At 44.3% G+C, this 15,487-nt stretch overlaps 1 protein-coding gene across 3 annotated transcripts in view; it reads right to left on the reverse strand.

The window, feature by feature from the left end:
* The window catches only part of DPP4 (dipeptidyl peptidase 4), a 79,343-nt gene that overhangs the window by 26,800 nt on the left and 37,056 nt on the right, over positions 1–15,487 (reverse strand). For all 3 annotated transcript variants that reach the window (XM_036116752.2, XM_078070885.1, XM_078070886.1), the window contains 6 exons: positions 15,297–15,457; positions 13,699–13,814; positions 5,777–5,912; positions 3,559–3,603; positions 1,205–1,312; positions 878–945 (listed from right to left, as the gene is read on the reverse strand). In XM_036116752.2, coding sequence (XP_035972645.1) covers positions 878–945; positions 1,205–1,312; positions 3,559–3,603; positions 5,777–5,912; positions 13,699–13,814; positions 15,297–15,457 — 634 coding nt within the window. The remainder of the gene's footprint in view (positions 1–877; positions 946–1,204; positions 1,313–3,558; positions 3,604–5,776; positions 5,913–13,698; positions 13,815–15,296; positions 15,458–15,487) is intronic.

The following is a 15,487-nucleotide window of genomic DNA, read 5'->3' on the forward strand; positions in this document are numbered from 1 at the left end:
ATTTAACTCAACACCAAACATTCATGCTGGCCCTTCTCGTATCATTCTTCCCTGCCCCCTCTCCCCCCAGAAGCCTATTTCCTGTCATCTCTAAATAGGAGATTAGGAGATCCTATTTTTTAAAGTAGACTAAAATATCTGAATGCAGGGATTGTTCCCTTCACTAAAGTGACAAGTGAAAACTCAAAAAAAAGTCTTTTGTGAGAAAAGTACCACCGGACAACCAGCCTGAAGTTGAGAGCCCACGTACCTATATTGTTTTCCATATTTTCTATTTTACAGCGCAAACTACTAGATGGCAGGAGCCCCATCTTTCTGAGAGCAGCTGAGCCACTTCTAAAGAGGCCCTTCAAACACTGCTTTGGGCAGTGGCAAAAATCCTCCGTGGTGAGACCCAATAATGAATTATAGAAGTGCCTCAGATTCTAATGAAAAATAACACTCCTTTTCCACCAACTCGTGCATGCATGGTAGTTGACAGCCTCTGCTAAAGCTTTCCATTTTCCAGAGTAAGGCCGAGATACGGACAGATAAAATAGCCTCTCCGAGCCTTCCAAAAATTTGGTGCCAGTTAAAATTTAACAAAATGCCCCTGATTCTAGTTCGGTGTTCCAAGACGTTTTAAGAAAAAGAGGCTACAGCTCTTCTAATGTAAAGCAGGTAAGAGCAAGAGGTAGAGCTGCTTGGTGGCATGCTATCAAATCTGCTAAGCATATGTGAAAATCATTAAGGCTTCCGTATGCTAAAAAGAAAAAAGTACTGAACACATTCCAAATAGACTATTCTTTATTTGTAGGAGATTTTCCCCTACTTCTGGGCAAAGAGGGTGTGATTACAACGAGTATGTTTACATCCTATCAATTATTAGAATACTCACAGGTAATCACTGGTAAGAGCTTCTATCCCGATGACTTCCCAAGCTCCTTTTGTAATGAATGTGCAACCCTAATGGGATTTTTTAAAAAGACGTTTATTAAACCCTCTAATCGAAGTGGAGGGTTGAATCTTTTATAGCAGCAATTTAGATAATCTTAGGTCTTCTTGGGTTTCCCCTCCCTATCCCATCATCCTCCAGATACCACTTTGGAATTTGAATTAGCCGGATTATTAGTACATACTGATTGACTTTACCAAATGTTTCTACTTCAAGTCAGTCTCATTAAAAAAGAGATCAACCTGAAATAAATTATGTAAGAATACTTACTTGCTTATCTATTTGGAATAGGCAAATGTGTTTGTAGCCATCTTGGTTGCTGATGATCTTATAGAAGCTCTTCCCGTCGGAGGTAAAATGAGGTTCTGAAGGCCTAAACTACAGAATAATAGAAAACAAAAAAACAGATTAGAGCACATCAGTCTCATCTCAGTACCAGCTTTAATTTTTCCAAGTCCTCTCAACACCTCTGCCCAAAACCCATGCTTCATTTACTTGCCAAGTGAAACCAGAGTGTCTCAAAAGAAAATTCTCCTTCTAGAAAATGCAGACAAAAAGATCTTTCTCAGGGAATTTTTTGTGCAGAGTAAATGAGAGAAAGCACATAAAAAGGCTTACGCAGGACTCTCAACACATATCAGTGATATTGTTATCTCTGGACATTTCTCTGTGGAGGATAACTCTATGACTTCTGGCTATAAATGTGCAAAAATTAGCATTCATCTTTCAGTTTTAAGAAGTAAATTTCCTCAGTGTCACAGATGTGCTTTCTTGAAACAGACTATTATTATTGTTATTATAACCGGGAGTTTGTACATCTTAATCCCCTTCACCTATTTTGCCCATCCCCCACACGGCTTTCCCCCCTGGCATCCGTGAGTGATTGCTTTCTGTTTGGTTGGTTGGCTTGTTTGTTTGAAACAGACTATTATTTTTACTGTTTCAGATAAGAAGTGGTTTTCAATTTGAGGGCTTTGTTCCCTCCTTTTTAAATACTTATTTCTTTTTGAAAGCCAGAAAGTGTTTAACCATTTCTGGACTGGATACTGTAAGGAATGTGTGTCGTACATTTCACATGGAAACATTCTTATAGTTACCATTTTTATTGTAAGTCTTTTCATTTTGCTAAATAGGATCAACAATTTACCAAAAAAGTAGTTGTATGGAAATATAGTATAAAATTTCCATTTTTCACAGTTCAATAAAAGATAGTTCTCAGAACATAATGTAGTTTAAGCAGAAGAATATCTATCCCAGCCTGAAGGGAATATGTCGCTTTACGACTTCGATTTCCTTCCTACATTTGAGAGCAGGTAGGAGATGGTCTTTTAAAAATTGTTGGTTCACTTTACCCTCGATGTTTCCTCTCTCATCAGCTCCCATTTTGGGAAGGAAGAAAAACGCTTCCCTCTTCTCTTTAGTGATTCAAAGTGGATTCATTTATGGAGCAAGCTGAGGCGTGCAGTACACTTGGTGTTCTCATTACAGCTCTCTGAAACACATTCCCCTCTCTAGACCTGTGTTCACAGCCTTATCTTTTTAATACATTTCCCTGTTTCCCCTGGATGGAGTTGTGCCTAGTAGAAATGTGTGAAAAGTGGCATCTGTCTGGTTAAATACAGAGAGGAAAAAACATATTTTTTTCAAAGAGTCGTGAGGAAGTGTAGCGTGTCTCTTGCCATGAGGAAACCACTTTTCATGTTGGCAAACCTCTCCCCTCTGCCCAATCAATGCCTGAAGAAAAGGGACGTGTGAATGCTATCAGAGCTCTGAGCCCAGCTGGATGGGGTCCTGTTTCTGGACCAGGGGCCTCCCCTCTATGCCCCAAGAGATGTGAATGAAATCTTTACTTTTTTTTTTTTTTTTTGTCCCTTTGTTTCTCTCTTAAAGGAGGCTTAAGAGTGGCGATCATAAAAATTAGGTGAGATTTGTTCATCATCTTTCTATGGGATGCCACAATGGCTGGAGATCCTCCGCTAACTTGCTTCATCCCACGGTCCGGTAGCCACACGGTTGGTGATTCTGCCCAAGGCATAGTGCAGCGGGAGAGAGAAGCGTGACTAGTCTCTGCGGGTCACCGTGCTTTCTTGGATAAAACTGCATCTGGGGCCTAGTAAAGCGTGAAGCCACACGAGTATGATTTCCTCCAAAGGGAGGTGCGCAGCAGTGTGGCTGGATGGCTACCATCGCTGCCGAGTGGCTGCTGGATATAGCCGCATCTCCTTACACAGTTGTGTAGGCGGTGGATGGAAGCCATGTTTTCTGCCTCCAAAGCACAGGACTTCAAAGATGAGGTCAACGAGCATATTCTGCATCTTAGCTGCTTTTCAGCAGCAGTTGCTTTTTAACTTTTCAGGAGCTACAGTTTGCCTAGAGTATGTCTTTTGTTTTGTCTGCTCTCAAGTTTTCACTTGTCCTGTTCCTTTTTCCAACTGAGCATGTTCTATATTCCCCATGAAAAGCTATCTCTGCAGGGAGCATTTAAATATTTTGAGAAATAGGTCTAGTAATATCTCTATTAATAGCAAATAACATAGGGCCCCCTTTGGTATATCTGCCAAATATCAAATAGCTCTGAGTATCTGATCCATACCACAAAAACCCTGTAACTCTTCAGCACTTACTCTTCCAACCCAGCCAGTGGTACTCATTTCAGTGTGATCTTGTGCCTAGGGAGGGAAAAATACAAGGCAGTGTTTCAGAGAGAAGTAAGATATTAATTCTATTCTTTATCTGCAACTCGTGGTAATAGAAGCAAAACTGTACTTAAAATAATTGAAAACTATCGCCATTTATATAGTTGTATTTATGCTCAGATTGTTTATATGATTGCATTAGAACAGTTACCTCTCTTGCCTAGAGCTCTGTCTTCCATATGTGGCCCCGGAAGCTCCCCCAGCATTTTCAACTCAACACGTACGGAACAGAAGATGATGTCGTTTATCTTGCCTCCATCCCCACCGACTTGTTCTGACGCCTTCATTCTTCTGCTTCGTGCCACCACTCACCCAAGCCAGAGACTTGGGAGTCACTGTGGATGCCTCCTCTCCTCACAGCCGCCTCCTCGGCCCTTGCCTCCTGGTTCTCTGATTCCTCTCGTCCTTCTCCACCGTTACTGCCTTAGCTTCTGTTCTCGTCAGGTTTCGCTTGGCCCATTGCCCTGACCTTCCGGTTGGAGACCCTCCTGCTCTTCTCCTCTTCCACCCTGCTCAACCCCCGCTGACCTCATTTGGCAACAGACAGTTCTATCCCATTACGATCCTCTCTCATTTAACACCTAGAAATAGCTCCCCGTGTCTTACAAGTAAGTCCAAACTCCTCAGAACGGCACCTGAGCCTCAGCCTACCTCCACCCTCGGTTCTCACCATGGTGCCTCTCCCCAGCCCCTCGTCCTCTGGAGCCCCAGACCCTGGCGCTCCCAGCCATTCACTGGATGCCTTTGCACAGCTTCTGCTCCCAGGGTCTTTGTGCCCTTCTCTGCCCCGGGTGCTCTAGGCCTCCCTTGTCATCTCCCATTGCCTGTCCTCAGTTGAGTGGATCATCGTCTTTGGTCCTACATTCCCTCTGTACTTTGCTTATACCCTTTTAGGGCACAATATCCTGATAGTAGGATGATAGAATTGGCAGGAAGCAAAAAGCTTAGGTTTTCTAGTTTGGATTATACCCTTTTAGGGCACAATATCCTGATAGTAGGATGATAGAATTGGCAGGAAGCAAAGAGCTTAGGTTTTCTGTTTGGATTCTGGCTGTCATGTGACCTAAGCAAGCTCCTTAACCTCACAGAACCTCTGTCTCCACAGTGTCTGGCTACTGTGAGTGGTTCAAGAAACCGTAACTGTTATTATTGATTATTCTAATGGTATTCCCTACTAAAACATACACATTTTGGGGACCGGCATGTTGTCTAATTTGTTTGTTTTTGTTTGTTTTAAATCCAGAGCTATGCACAGCATAGCGTAGTAGGTAGTAGGTAGGGACATAGTAGGTAGTCAGTGTTTGCTGTATAAATAAACGAATGGGCCAATCAAGATATGGTGTGCCCAAGCTTTCGGAGGCAAGAATCGGCACTGTGCCCAACCAGGCTGGGAAGTGTGTGTGTGTGTGTTGGGGGGGCAGTATGTAGGCACAGAGCCTATTACCAGAAAAGGGCTTGGAGTGGTGTCCTTCACATATGCGGGTAAACCTTCCCTGGACGTCGCCCCTCCTGAGGTTGCTGGTTCCCACAGGAGCTCTAATTCTGATTCCCCAGCTTGGCTGAACCTTGTGGTTTCTTCTGGGGAATGCCCTGCCCCCCAGCACCTCGAGGCTGAATTAACACTCGCCTTTGTCTTAATGTTGCCACCCCCTCCGCCTGGTAGTTATCTATTGATGTTCTAAAGCTCTTGACTGCTGAAAGATAGTCACAGGGTGGTAAGAGATTGGTGGCCTTTTGATACGTGTTTTGTTTCACATATTTTCAGCCAGTCATTCTCCACTCCCCATATTTTGTCTATTGAAACACACTCTGTTGACCTTTCAGCTGCTGGCCTTCTTGGGCTTTCTGAATTTTGACATCAAATTCTATCTTCTGGGTTTCCAGTCACCACCCCCTCCCCAAGTGCTACTATCCATAACTAAAACAGTATGACTGATGAGGACAGATGAAATGGAAGTACCACCAGATACCAGATTCTCTAAAAGTTAGTCAAGACTTACCCACTGCTTCAGGATCTGACATAGAGTCAGAAAGAAAAGAAACTCAAACTTTATTTCCCGATTCCTAACCATTCACTCTCCCTGTTTTTATATAGTCCTTGGATCACATGTAGCTTTAGAAGCAGAACATCCCCATTAAACCTTACCACTGGACTGCTCCATTCGTTGGTGGAATTATCATAGTCACGAATATCCATGACTGAATAGTTCTGAATCCTTCGGAGCCACTGCAAGGAAATCCTTTCTTCATTTACCCATGTCACATCACACAAGTAGTAATCCCTGGAAGGAAGGAAGGAAGGAAGGAAGGAAGGAAGGAAGGAAGGAGAGAGAGAGGAAGAAAAAGAGAGAGAGAATAACTATTTCCAGACCTTGGTACAGATAGACATTTTACTCAATGAAATCAATCTTAAGAGGCATATAATTTTAAATGGTTGTCAAAACAACTTAATACCACAATATTTTACCTTTTCTGAAAGCTTAAAGTGTAATTTAGTTTTGAATGGAAATTAAAATATATCTGACAGGAAAAACAGCAGCTGACATCATAACAGTGGCTTAGCAAACGTGACTCACACCACGGCTCAGGATTTTTCAAGTCCTCAACTTGGCCTTTAGTAGTGCCAGGAAGTCAAGGGTGAGATTTTCCCATCTCTTCTCTGCTGTCTTGAGAGAACATTACAGTGAGGCCAGAGACACTGGCTGAGATTCGAATATTTTCTGGTAATCCGACGCATGCTTCTCCAGAAAATTCTTACTTTTAGGGTGAAATTATAACTGACCCTTTTCTCAAGTTCGTTTTCAAAGGGGAAAAAAAATTGACTCACATCTCTACAAACGTTGAAAATCAAATAATTATATTGTAAAAATCTTTTCTCAAAAGTCAAAGCATGAACCATGTGAAAAAATCAATGAACCGTAACTTAAAATTTATATGAACGGAGATGTCGCTAGCAATGCATCCTCCTCCAACACATACCTCAAACGTTTTTGGAACTACCTTTTGATTTATAGTGAGATGCGTGGAATTCTCAATTTACTTTTCTGTTAGCCTACCTAAATATTTGTTCTGGATTGTTTATTTTATTTGCTCCTCCTAGCACCCAGTGTGATTCTGAATGACCATTCTTAAATCATTGGTTTCCACTGTCTGATCAAAGCCTTGTTCCCTTTTGTCAGAAAAATTCCAAGAGAATCTTTTCTTCCCCCTTCTTCCTGACTGGCCCTGGCCCCATGGCCATATCCTCCTCATCACCCCGAATGCTCTAAAATGCTCCTTTGCTCTTCCCTTCACAGGCTGTGGCCACCCCCTCCTTCTGTCTCTTTGCTCCCTTTGCCTGACCACAAGCTCTCTGAGGCACGGCCGCAGCTTTCTTGTTCACAGGGTGTCCCCAGGCCCCAGTGGAATGAATACCTGGCACAAAACAGACACTCGCTGAAGTTCTGCGGAATGCAGCACTGACCAAGGGGAAGGTCCTATCATGTTCTTTGTGGCCTCAATAGCTCTGTCCTTCCTCAGAATTCACAGATCATGTCCTGTCTCCACTCCCTTCACAGACACGAAAGCGAACAGCCAATACTTACGAGCACTTAGGATGGATCACCACTTCACTATCCCCCCTCTATAGCTGGGGACACTTCCTGTGTTAATGTCCCCAGGGGCACCTCCCGGCTGTCCCCGCTGCAAGCGGCAAGTACTGAAAGAAAATCAAACCCCTTCACCCAGCAGCAAAGCACCACCTTCCCACCAACAGGGATTCTTCTCCGCTTCAGCCCTTTCTTTTGCTTATTAAGAACCTATACACTATCCAGTCTGCATGGCTGGTATTCCATGAACACCTTCTGAGATTTCCCAGCTGCCCCCCCGCCTTTGTTCAACCTGCCCTCAGTCTGAAACCTCTGCCATGCTCTGACTTCTTTAGGTCTTCCTCAGATATCCACTGAGGCTTCTTGGAAAGCCCCTCAGTCCACACAGGTATCAGCAGTCTTAAGGGGCTCATCACTAACGACCGCCAGGCTGCAGGGTCTGAGAGTGTGCGCACCTCCTTGCACGCACGGGACCAAGGGCACCTCATGGAGTCCAACTCTTCTGCCCTGTGCCCAGCCCACAGGCATTAAATGAGAAATTGGAAAGGCAAATAAATCCTGCTGGGGATAGGGACTAAATCATTGCAAAGGGGATGGAACAATGACATGCAAGGGAGAAAGTAAAACTTTCTCAGATTAACTTTCTAGACTAGGGGTCTGAAGACTTTTTCAGTAAAGAGCCAGAGAGTAAATATTTTAAGTTTTGCAGGTCACGTGAGCTCTGTCACACTGACTTATTTCTGCCTTTGCAGGACAAAAGCAGCCACAGACGAACACATGTAGAGGAGTTGCAGTGAAATCCTGAGATCTGAAGGTCATATAATTTTCACATGTCATGAAATATTATTCTTCTTGTGATTTTCCTTCCCAACCATTCAAAATTGTAAAACCCTTTCTTACTTGCAGATCATGCAAAAACAGGCATGGGGCTGGATTTGCCAGTGGGCCCTAATAATCCCTCCTCTATGCCCGTGGTTCTCAATCACAGATCAAATCCCTTTGTAAATCAGATGAAAATCATGTGCCTCTCTAGGGGCAGTGGGGGGGGGGGGCGGAAATCTCTTCACATACATGCACATATTGCCCAGGGCTCCATGGGCGTCGATTAGGATCATAGGCTCCAGAAACAGGCTTCCGTTTTCTAAAGTGTGCCGGTTGGGGGAAAGGGCGGGCGAGGGGGGAAGAAAATTCTTTAACATGATTAGCGGGTCACCTTTACTAAGTGCTTTATCTACTAAAAACCATAGATCGTACTCCAGGTTCAGAAATCAGCAGTAGAAAAGTAACTTTTCCCCATTCGAAATCGGAGTAATGGAATTTGGGAAGTCTGCCAGGAAACTCATATGCATCTGGCACCTTCCCTGCCCATTTCTAGATCAAAGGTTCATGACCCTGTATCTTCCACTCTCTCTGTCACTCTCGGGTAGCCCAAGGTGTACTCTGCACCTTCTGATGCTTCCAGAAGGGCCGTTGGCCAGCCAGCAGATGGGACATTTTGAATCCTCATGGAAATATACTTCTGTTTAATCACAGCTTCTCTTTAGGATTTGGAATTAGGGGGAGACAGAACGATGCTGCATACCCTGCCCTGAGCCAAGATCGTGCCAAGATCAAGTCTGAGATGTCAGTGAGTCATTAAAAATGTATAAGGGAACCAATGGCCCAACTGTACTTTTTATTGAAAGGTTTAAGTCCCACTTAGGACCAGAAAAATCCAAAGAGCAGGAATATCAACTATAAATTACATTACATGCTGATTTTTCTTAAAGATTTATTTATTTGAGAAAGTGCGCATGCATGTGCAAGTGGGGGAGGGGCAGAAGGCGAGGGAGAGAGAAGCTCAAGCAGGCAAACTCCCTGCCCAGCCTGGAGCCCCAGCTGGGGCTGGATCTCATGACCCTGAGAGCACGACCTGAGCTACCCAGGTGCCCCTGGAGGCTGATTTTATTCTGTAAAAGCAGAGAGGCGTCTACTGAATAGATTGCTTATGTAATGGTGGGAAGGGACAGAAGAGGGACCGTCAGGCAACCTGGACTTCCCTTGAGCCAGAGACCGCCTATCCTGTCAGACATGGTGATTCAATTTCAAAGCTCTTCTAACTTCTGGGACAATGTTATTCTAAGGAGAGTATGGTTGACTTTAATACTAAAGCAATGGAGTAATTTCTGGATATAATAATAGGAGTTCACACCCATGAGCAGTTTACTCTGTGCTAGGAACCATTCCAAGTGCTCCAAGTTTATGGCACCCTATGGGCTAGGAAGGCTAAGGTTCATGTTTTGCAGACAAGGGAAAGGAGGTGGAGAAAGGTTAAGTAACTCGCCCAAGGTCACACACTGGGAAGTGTTGGAGCCACGATTCAGATTTTCTGTTCCCAGGAGCTCCCTCTATAGAACCTCCACCCATCCCTCTGGTAAATACTGTTGGCTAGCTTCACCCTCTTGCTTTTTTTCAGGATCAAATTCCTCACTCTACGAGTGAGGTCTGTTTATTCCTACAGAGTGTGTGTAAACTAAATAGCTGAATTTTATAAAGCAAATTATATTTGAATGTACTGGGACAGACCTGCTTTTGAAGGTCATACTACAGAGAATCCCTTTGTAAAGTGACCATTGAGTAGGAGTTTAATAAATGTCTGTTGAGTTGCATTAATTCCCCTAATGTGTGTACATGGTTTTCTTGGTATGTTAAGGATACTTAACATCAGGTAGGCATTACTAACCAGAAAGAATGTTGGAGAGAAATTGCTCCTAAGTGCAACTGCAGAAGGTGGAGTGATTAACTCGGTGAATCACCCAAGGAAGCGGGCGTTCTGCCAGTGCTGGCCCCGGGCTCCATGCCACCCTCTGTTCTGAGGGGGATGCCAGCCGTCCTGGGGCTGCTGACAGATCGCTAGGAGAAGGACAGGTGGGGTGAGGGGGAGCCCATCACAGAGGGCAGCACCCACAGCAGGCGAGCTCCTGACCCACCTCCTGTCTCGAGGTGTTGCTAGCTTCCAGCCATTTCCATCCAGTTCGTTTATCTCCTGTGTGACAACCCCAGACCCTGATATCGCTACTTTATAGATCAAGGATTCTCAACTGTTCAGAGGAGGCATTTATCTATTACATCACTCAGGAGCAGAAAAAACAGGGTGGGGCAGGTCAGGACTGGGTGTGATGGGTCCTCGGAGCCATTCAGCAGATGTCGGGTGGGGTCACCTCAGTAGAACATGCCCTTCCCAATCCTCTAGCTCAGGCCACACAATTTGCAGATGGCTGGGAGGAGGCAGAAAGGAGGGACTGCTAGGCAGGGTCACTTGGAGGGTCATCTTCGGTGCTGGTTGTGTAAACCATTCCACACATGTGAAGTCACACATATAACATAACTCATTCATCCACGCAGAAGCTTATTCATTTATTCTACAAATGTTTGTTGGGCACTTGCTGGGTCTCAGACCCCCACCCTCCACCCCCGAGAGGCACTGGAGATACTACTGTAAGATGGGCCTCTACCTATAGAACTTTCTTATTTCAGTCCAGCAACATGAAGCCAGGCTCTAAATAAAGCAGGTGCGGGGGGGGAGGGGGTATGATTTTACAGTATATGTTGTTTTCTCTCAAAGATTTTGCGCTTGCAAATTCCCATTATGAGTCATCAGTACAAATGAGCAGCCTAATGAATCTAATCCACTTGACCTCTAACTCAATGAGGGCAACTGGGAGGCTCCCTGCTTCTGGTAGGATTTCACCTGCGGGAAGATCTGTGGTGCAAGGACATGGCCTCAGGGGAAAGCAAGTGATGGGTGCCTGGACAGAGGACGGAAGAAACACGCCCACCCTCACAGGGCTCCACGCGATCTACACTCTGGGAGCTAGCGGATGGCTAGGAAACACAGCCGAGGGTGCTGGGCAGTTTCCGAAGAGGCACAACTTGCCGGGATTCACCCGGCCCTGTTGGATGTTTGCATGAGGCCAGAAAGTGGGGCATCACCGCCTGCTAGAACATTTTCCGCAGAGAGGACCTCGCGCCTGGTTTTACATAAACTGCAGCCTCACTGGTGTTAATAGAGACCAGAGCTGGATTTATAATTCCCTATATAACACATTCCTGAGGCATTTCCAGAAATGATTCCTCAGTAAAATACATCTCACACATAATATCCCCAGTGAGTGAGGCAGTCCTCACCAGGAATGCAGCATAAAGCACCGCAAACAATTACTTAAAGGTTCATTCGTACGGGGCAAAAACTAAGTCCTTGGACTTGGCGCACGTTTCCTGAGCTCAGCTTATGGAATGAGGTTTCTAAGGGGGCAGGGGAGACCCCACAGAGGAGGACCTGTGAAATGGCCATGACAAAGACACGGTAGGCAGTGTGTCAAGTGAGATGTGAGCGGGGCATCAAGCATAGTCCCCGCCCGCAGGAAACACTCTATGCATTGAAACTCCATTATTCAGTGAGCCTATTCACCAGCAGGTGCAGGCCTGTGTCCTCTTCCCAGCTCCCATGCTAACTGGTTTCCCTCTGTAAGCCTCAGTTAGCCCATCTGTGTCCCACAACGTTGTTCTCAGTGTGTTCTGGAAGGCCGCAGGTTCGAATATCCCGACTCCCGGCGGAAGCAGAAGGAACAAGGCCTGTGCCTGCAAGCTGAGCAATACTCATCTGGTTGGTTTCTGGACCTACACTCCTGTATTCTATCTCACCTGAAAAAAAGGCTTCAGGTCCTTAAAACAGTTTGTAAACCATGAGTGAGGTCTAAAGCCCCTCCCAGATCTAAGATTCTTCAGAGCAGGGGCTTCTGGCTCATCCTCAGCAGACAGATGTTGGTCGTAGACCAAGAGGTCACACCAGGACCTGCCCTTTCCATGGACAGCCCTGCACTTCCCCACACATGGGTTACCTTCCCCTTCAGTGCCATCCCCCCAGCTGTGCCCTGTGGAATCCTTCCTGCTCAATCCACACATTGCCCAGGATGCTTTCTTTGATCCCTGGGGTCCTGGAAAACCCATCTCCCCCTCCTCAGAATGTCTCTGGCCTTCTGTCTATGCCTCTGGAGTATGTACTTCTGGAGTCGTTTATGGGAATATATTCTATCCTCTGCTTGGTCGAAAGTGCTAGAAAGACAGTAGCTCAGCCCTATGGACATTTGTTACGTAAATAGTGGGTGCTCAATCAATATTGATAGAAGAGATGACTGGATGGGGCCGCACAGCAGATTTTAGAACCTCCAGGTAAATTTTTATACCTTTGGACAAACTCAGGAAAAACAGTTTTTTAAATTTATTGATAATTGATTTTTTCCTCCAAACGAATGGGTTAATATAGATATTTCTAATCAAGTCAATGAATTAATAACTACAGAGCAGAGCCTACAGCGTGCCTGATGTGGTAAATTTAACCCTGAGAAGGATGCTTCCATGTAGCTTTGATGATAACTTCAGGAAGCTGAGGGCAGGGGTTGAATTCACACAGAGGGAGGCCCTAGCAGAGCACTTGTAAGCTCTTTCTTCTAAGTCAGAGAGACAGGTTTGAATACAGACTCCTACCATTTTCTTAGCTTCTAGGCCTCATTCCCTTATATGTAAAAGAGGCATATAATTATAGTTGTTGGAAAGAGTTACTTTAAAGATTAATACAAGAAAGCCTGTGATCATGCCCTGTGTCTGGCACAGAGTGAGTGCTCAGTAGATACTAGTTATTATTTAAAAGCAGCAAGAAAACCAAGATAATGAACAGAAATGAGTAGGAAGCAACTTACAGCCATAAATTGCATGCAATGCCGTGTTTATCTCTACAGGAAAAGCACAGGGGGCTGAGGGTATGCGGTGGCAGAATTTCAAACCACCAGCGATTATTTAAGCAAGTGACATCCTGAGCCATGTCGGTGTCACGAGGAGCCCTACATTTCTCCAGTTCTCATAAAGACCTGCACAGCCCTCGTGTTCTGACCTCACTCCTATCACTCACCTCTCCACTCGCACTGCAATGGTCACTTGGCCTCCTCACAGGGTCCTCTCAGGCACCAGCCACATCCTCTCTGTGGGGTCTTTGCACCTGCTCTTCCTCTGCCTGGATACTGAACCCCCAGCTACTCAGGGGGCTAGCTGGCCGTCTGTCTCACGTCACGGCTCATGGGTCATCTCATGAGAGAGGGCTTCCCTGACCTCCCCCCACCATCACCATCACCTTGCCCTGCTTTGATGGTCTTCACAACAATATTCTGTCTACCTGGGTTGTTGTCTGCCTCCCCCACCTTGAGTGTAGGCTCCATCATACCCGGGACTCTGGTTGCTCTATTCACTGTGCGGACCCCATCACTGGAACCGTGCTCAGCATGAAGACATGAGGTGACGGCTTGACAAAGAATGGCTGATGAATGGCTTCCGGCCCCAGGGGGACACCATGGGATGCTACCCCTGATTCTGCCATTCATTTTTAAAATGTTCTCCCCGAGATCTGTGAAACTCTGTACAACCCACACATTCTGATCAAGACTCTTACCCCATTGTTGAAATAGCAACAGGAGGAGAGATTTCTTCTGAAGTTGCGGTGGTGTTTGGGTCGAAATTGTCAGTTTTGACAACAAAGAACTTTACGGTTGGATTTACAGCTCCTGCCTAGAAAAACACAATAACAGAATTGATATGGGAAAAAAAATATCACATCGTTGCACAGGTTTAAAACTGTACAAAAATGTCTGCATGAGAGCGATAAAATTATAATCATGAGACACGTTAAAAAATTTAATATAGACAGACCTAATACAGATAGAATGAACATAAAAGAGAGTCATGAAGTGCAACTTTTTCATGTTCAGGCAGAAACATATATATTGACAGCTCCAAGCACTCCGTTTAAATCATGAACGTTCATAACTTAATGTGTTTTGTGCAAACAAGGATAAACTTTTTAAAAATCAATTCTATTATTTTGCAAATACACTCTGACTCCAGAAGACAAGAAGTCTAATGGCTGACAACTAGGAAGAATACCTTGGGTTCAGCCAAAGACACAACCCACCAGGAAAATGAGTTTACCTGAGCCAAGAGCCAAAAACGGCTAATTGGAAAGACACCATTTGCACTCCAAATTCAAGCTCACCATGTTCGAACTTTACAATCAATATGATGACAGAAATCTACAAAACTTTTTTATATATACACATAGATCTTCAATTGACAAATTAATTAGAAATAATATATTTTTAGTGAGAGCATTTTATGGGTTTTTTTTTTTTTTTTTTTTTGCTTTTTGCCAGTTTCACTCATCAAAAAATAACATTCCACTGAAAATACATCTCTATATTTAGTCTTGGATCTTTTTTTTTTTCTTTTAACTTCCTCTGTCTTCCTAAAATGGCAGCTCTTCATGAAGCAAACTGAGTGAGTTAGTAAAAATAAAAATCCCTTTTCCCAAGTTGCTTACAGCAAAAACATTTACTATTAGATTTTCCTATAGATGATCCTGTGGCCATTAATATTATGACACTAGTGAAGAATCCCGCTTCCCTTCTAAATCCCCCTCTTCCTCGGCTTACACTGCTTAACAAAGCTGTTCAATTTTCATAAATATGCATCCCGGAGGAGGAGAACAGCCTTGCAAACCAAGATGTGAGACCATTATTCCAAACGCAGGACGTGTGAAATTCACATTAGTGCCAAATCTATACCAGAACCACTGAAACTAGTCATGTATCAGTTAATTAGCAATACAACCTGATATATAACTGAGCTTTTCAACTTCATCCAGGGCATATTCCAACTTCTACAAATAAGATGAGCTTGTGATTCAATGACAGCCTCTCTTTTCCTCCCTTGAAACATTTTCATTCCCCCTACCTCTTTCAAAAGCATTTTCCCCATCTTTTTCGGCTTGTCATTCCTCAAAGTTTTTGGAGAAATTACAAAACCTTAAATCACACTCTTTCCTGGGATAATAAAAATACTTTAAAATTGCCAGATGCTGTTGACTTCAGCAAGAGTAATCACAGCAAGCTGTTGAAGAGAGACTGACAATATTTTCATTAGCAGGAAAGGATTAAATGAAACCATTCTCTTCCCATCAAATCACGGAACCACTATGTGAATAGGAGCACAGACCTTTGGATATGGAATCCGCACAGTCTTTGGGTACTGCAGTGACTCGTCAGAGTAGAAGGAGTATTCAATAAGCGGGACTTCTGTGTCGTTAAATTGGGCATATGCTAAAAAAGTGCCTTTTGGAGACCACCACAGAGCAGAGTAGGCACTGAAGATTTCCTCTGAAAAAAGACATAAATTGTTCTGTTACA

Source organism: Halichoerus grypus, chromosome 4, assembly GCF_964656455.1.
Source record: "Halichoerus grypus chromosome 4, mHalGry1.hap1.1, whole genome shotgun sequence".
Classification (NCBI taxonomy): domain Eukaryota; kingdom Metazoa; phylum Chordata; class Mammalia; order Carnivora; family Phocidae; genus Halichoerus; species Halichoerus grypus.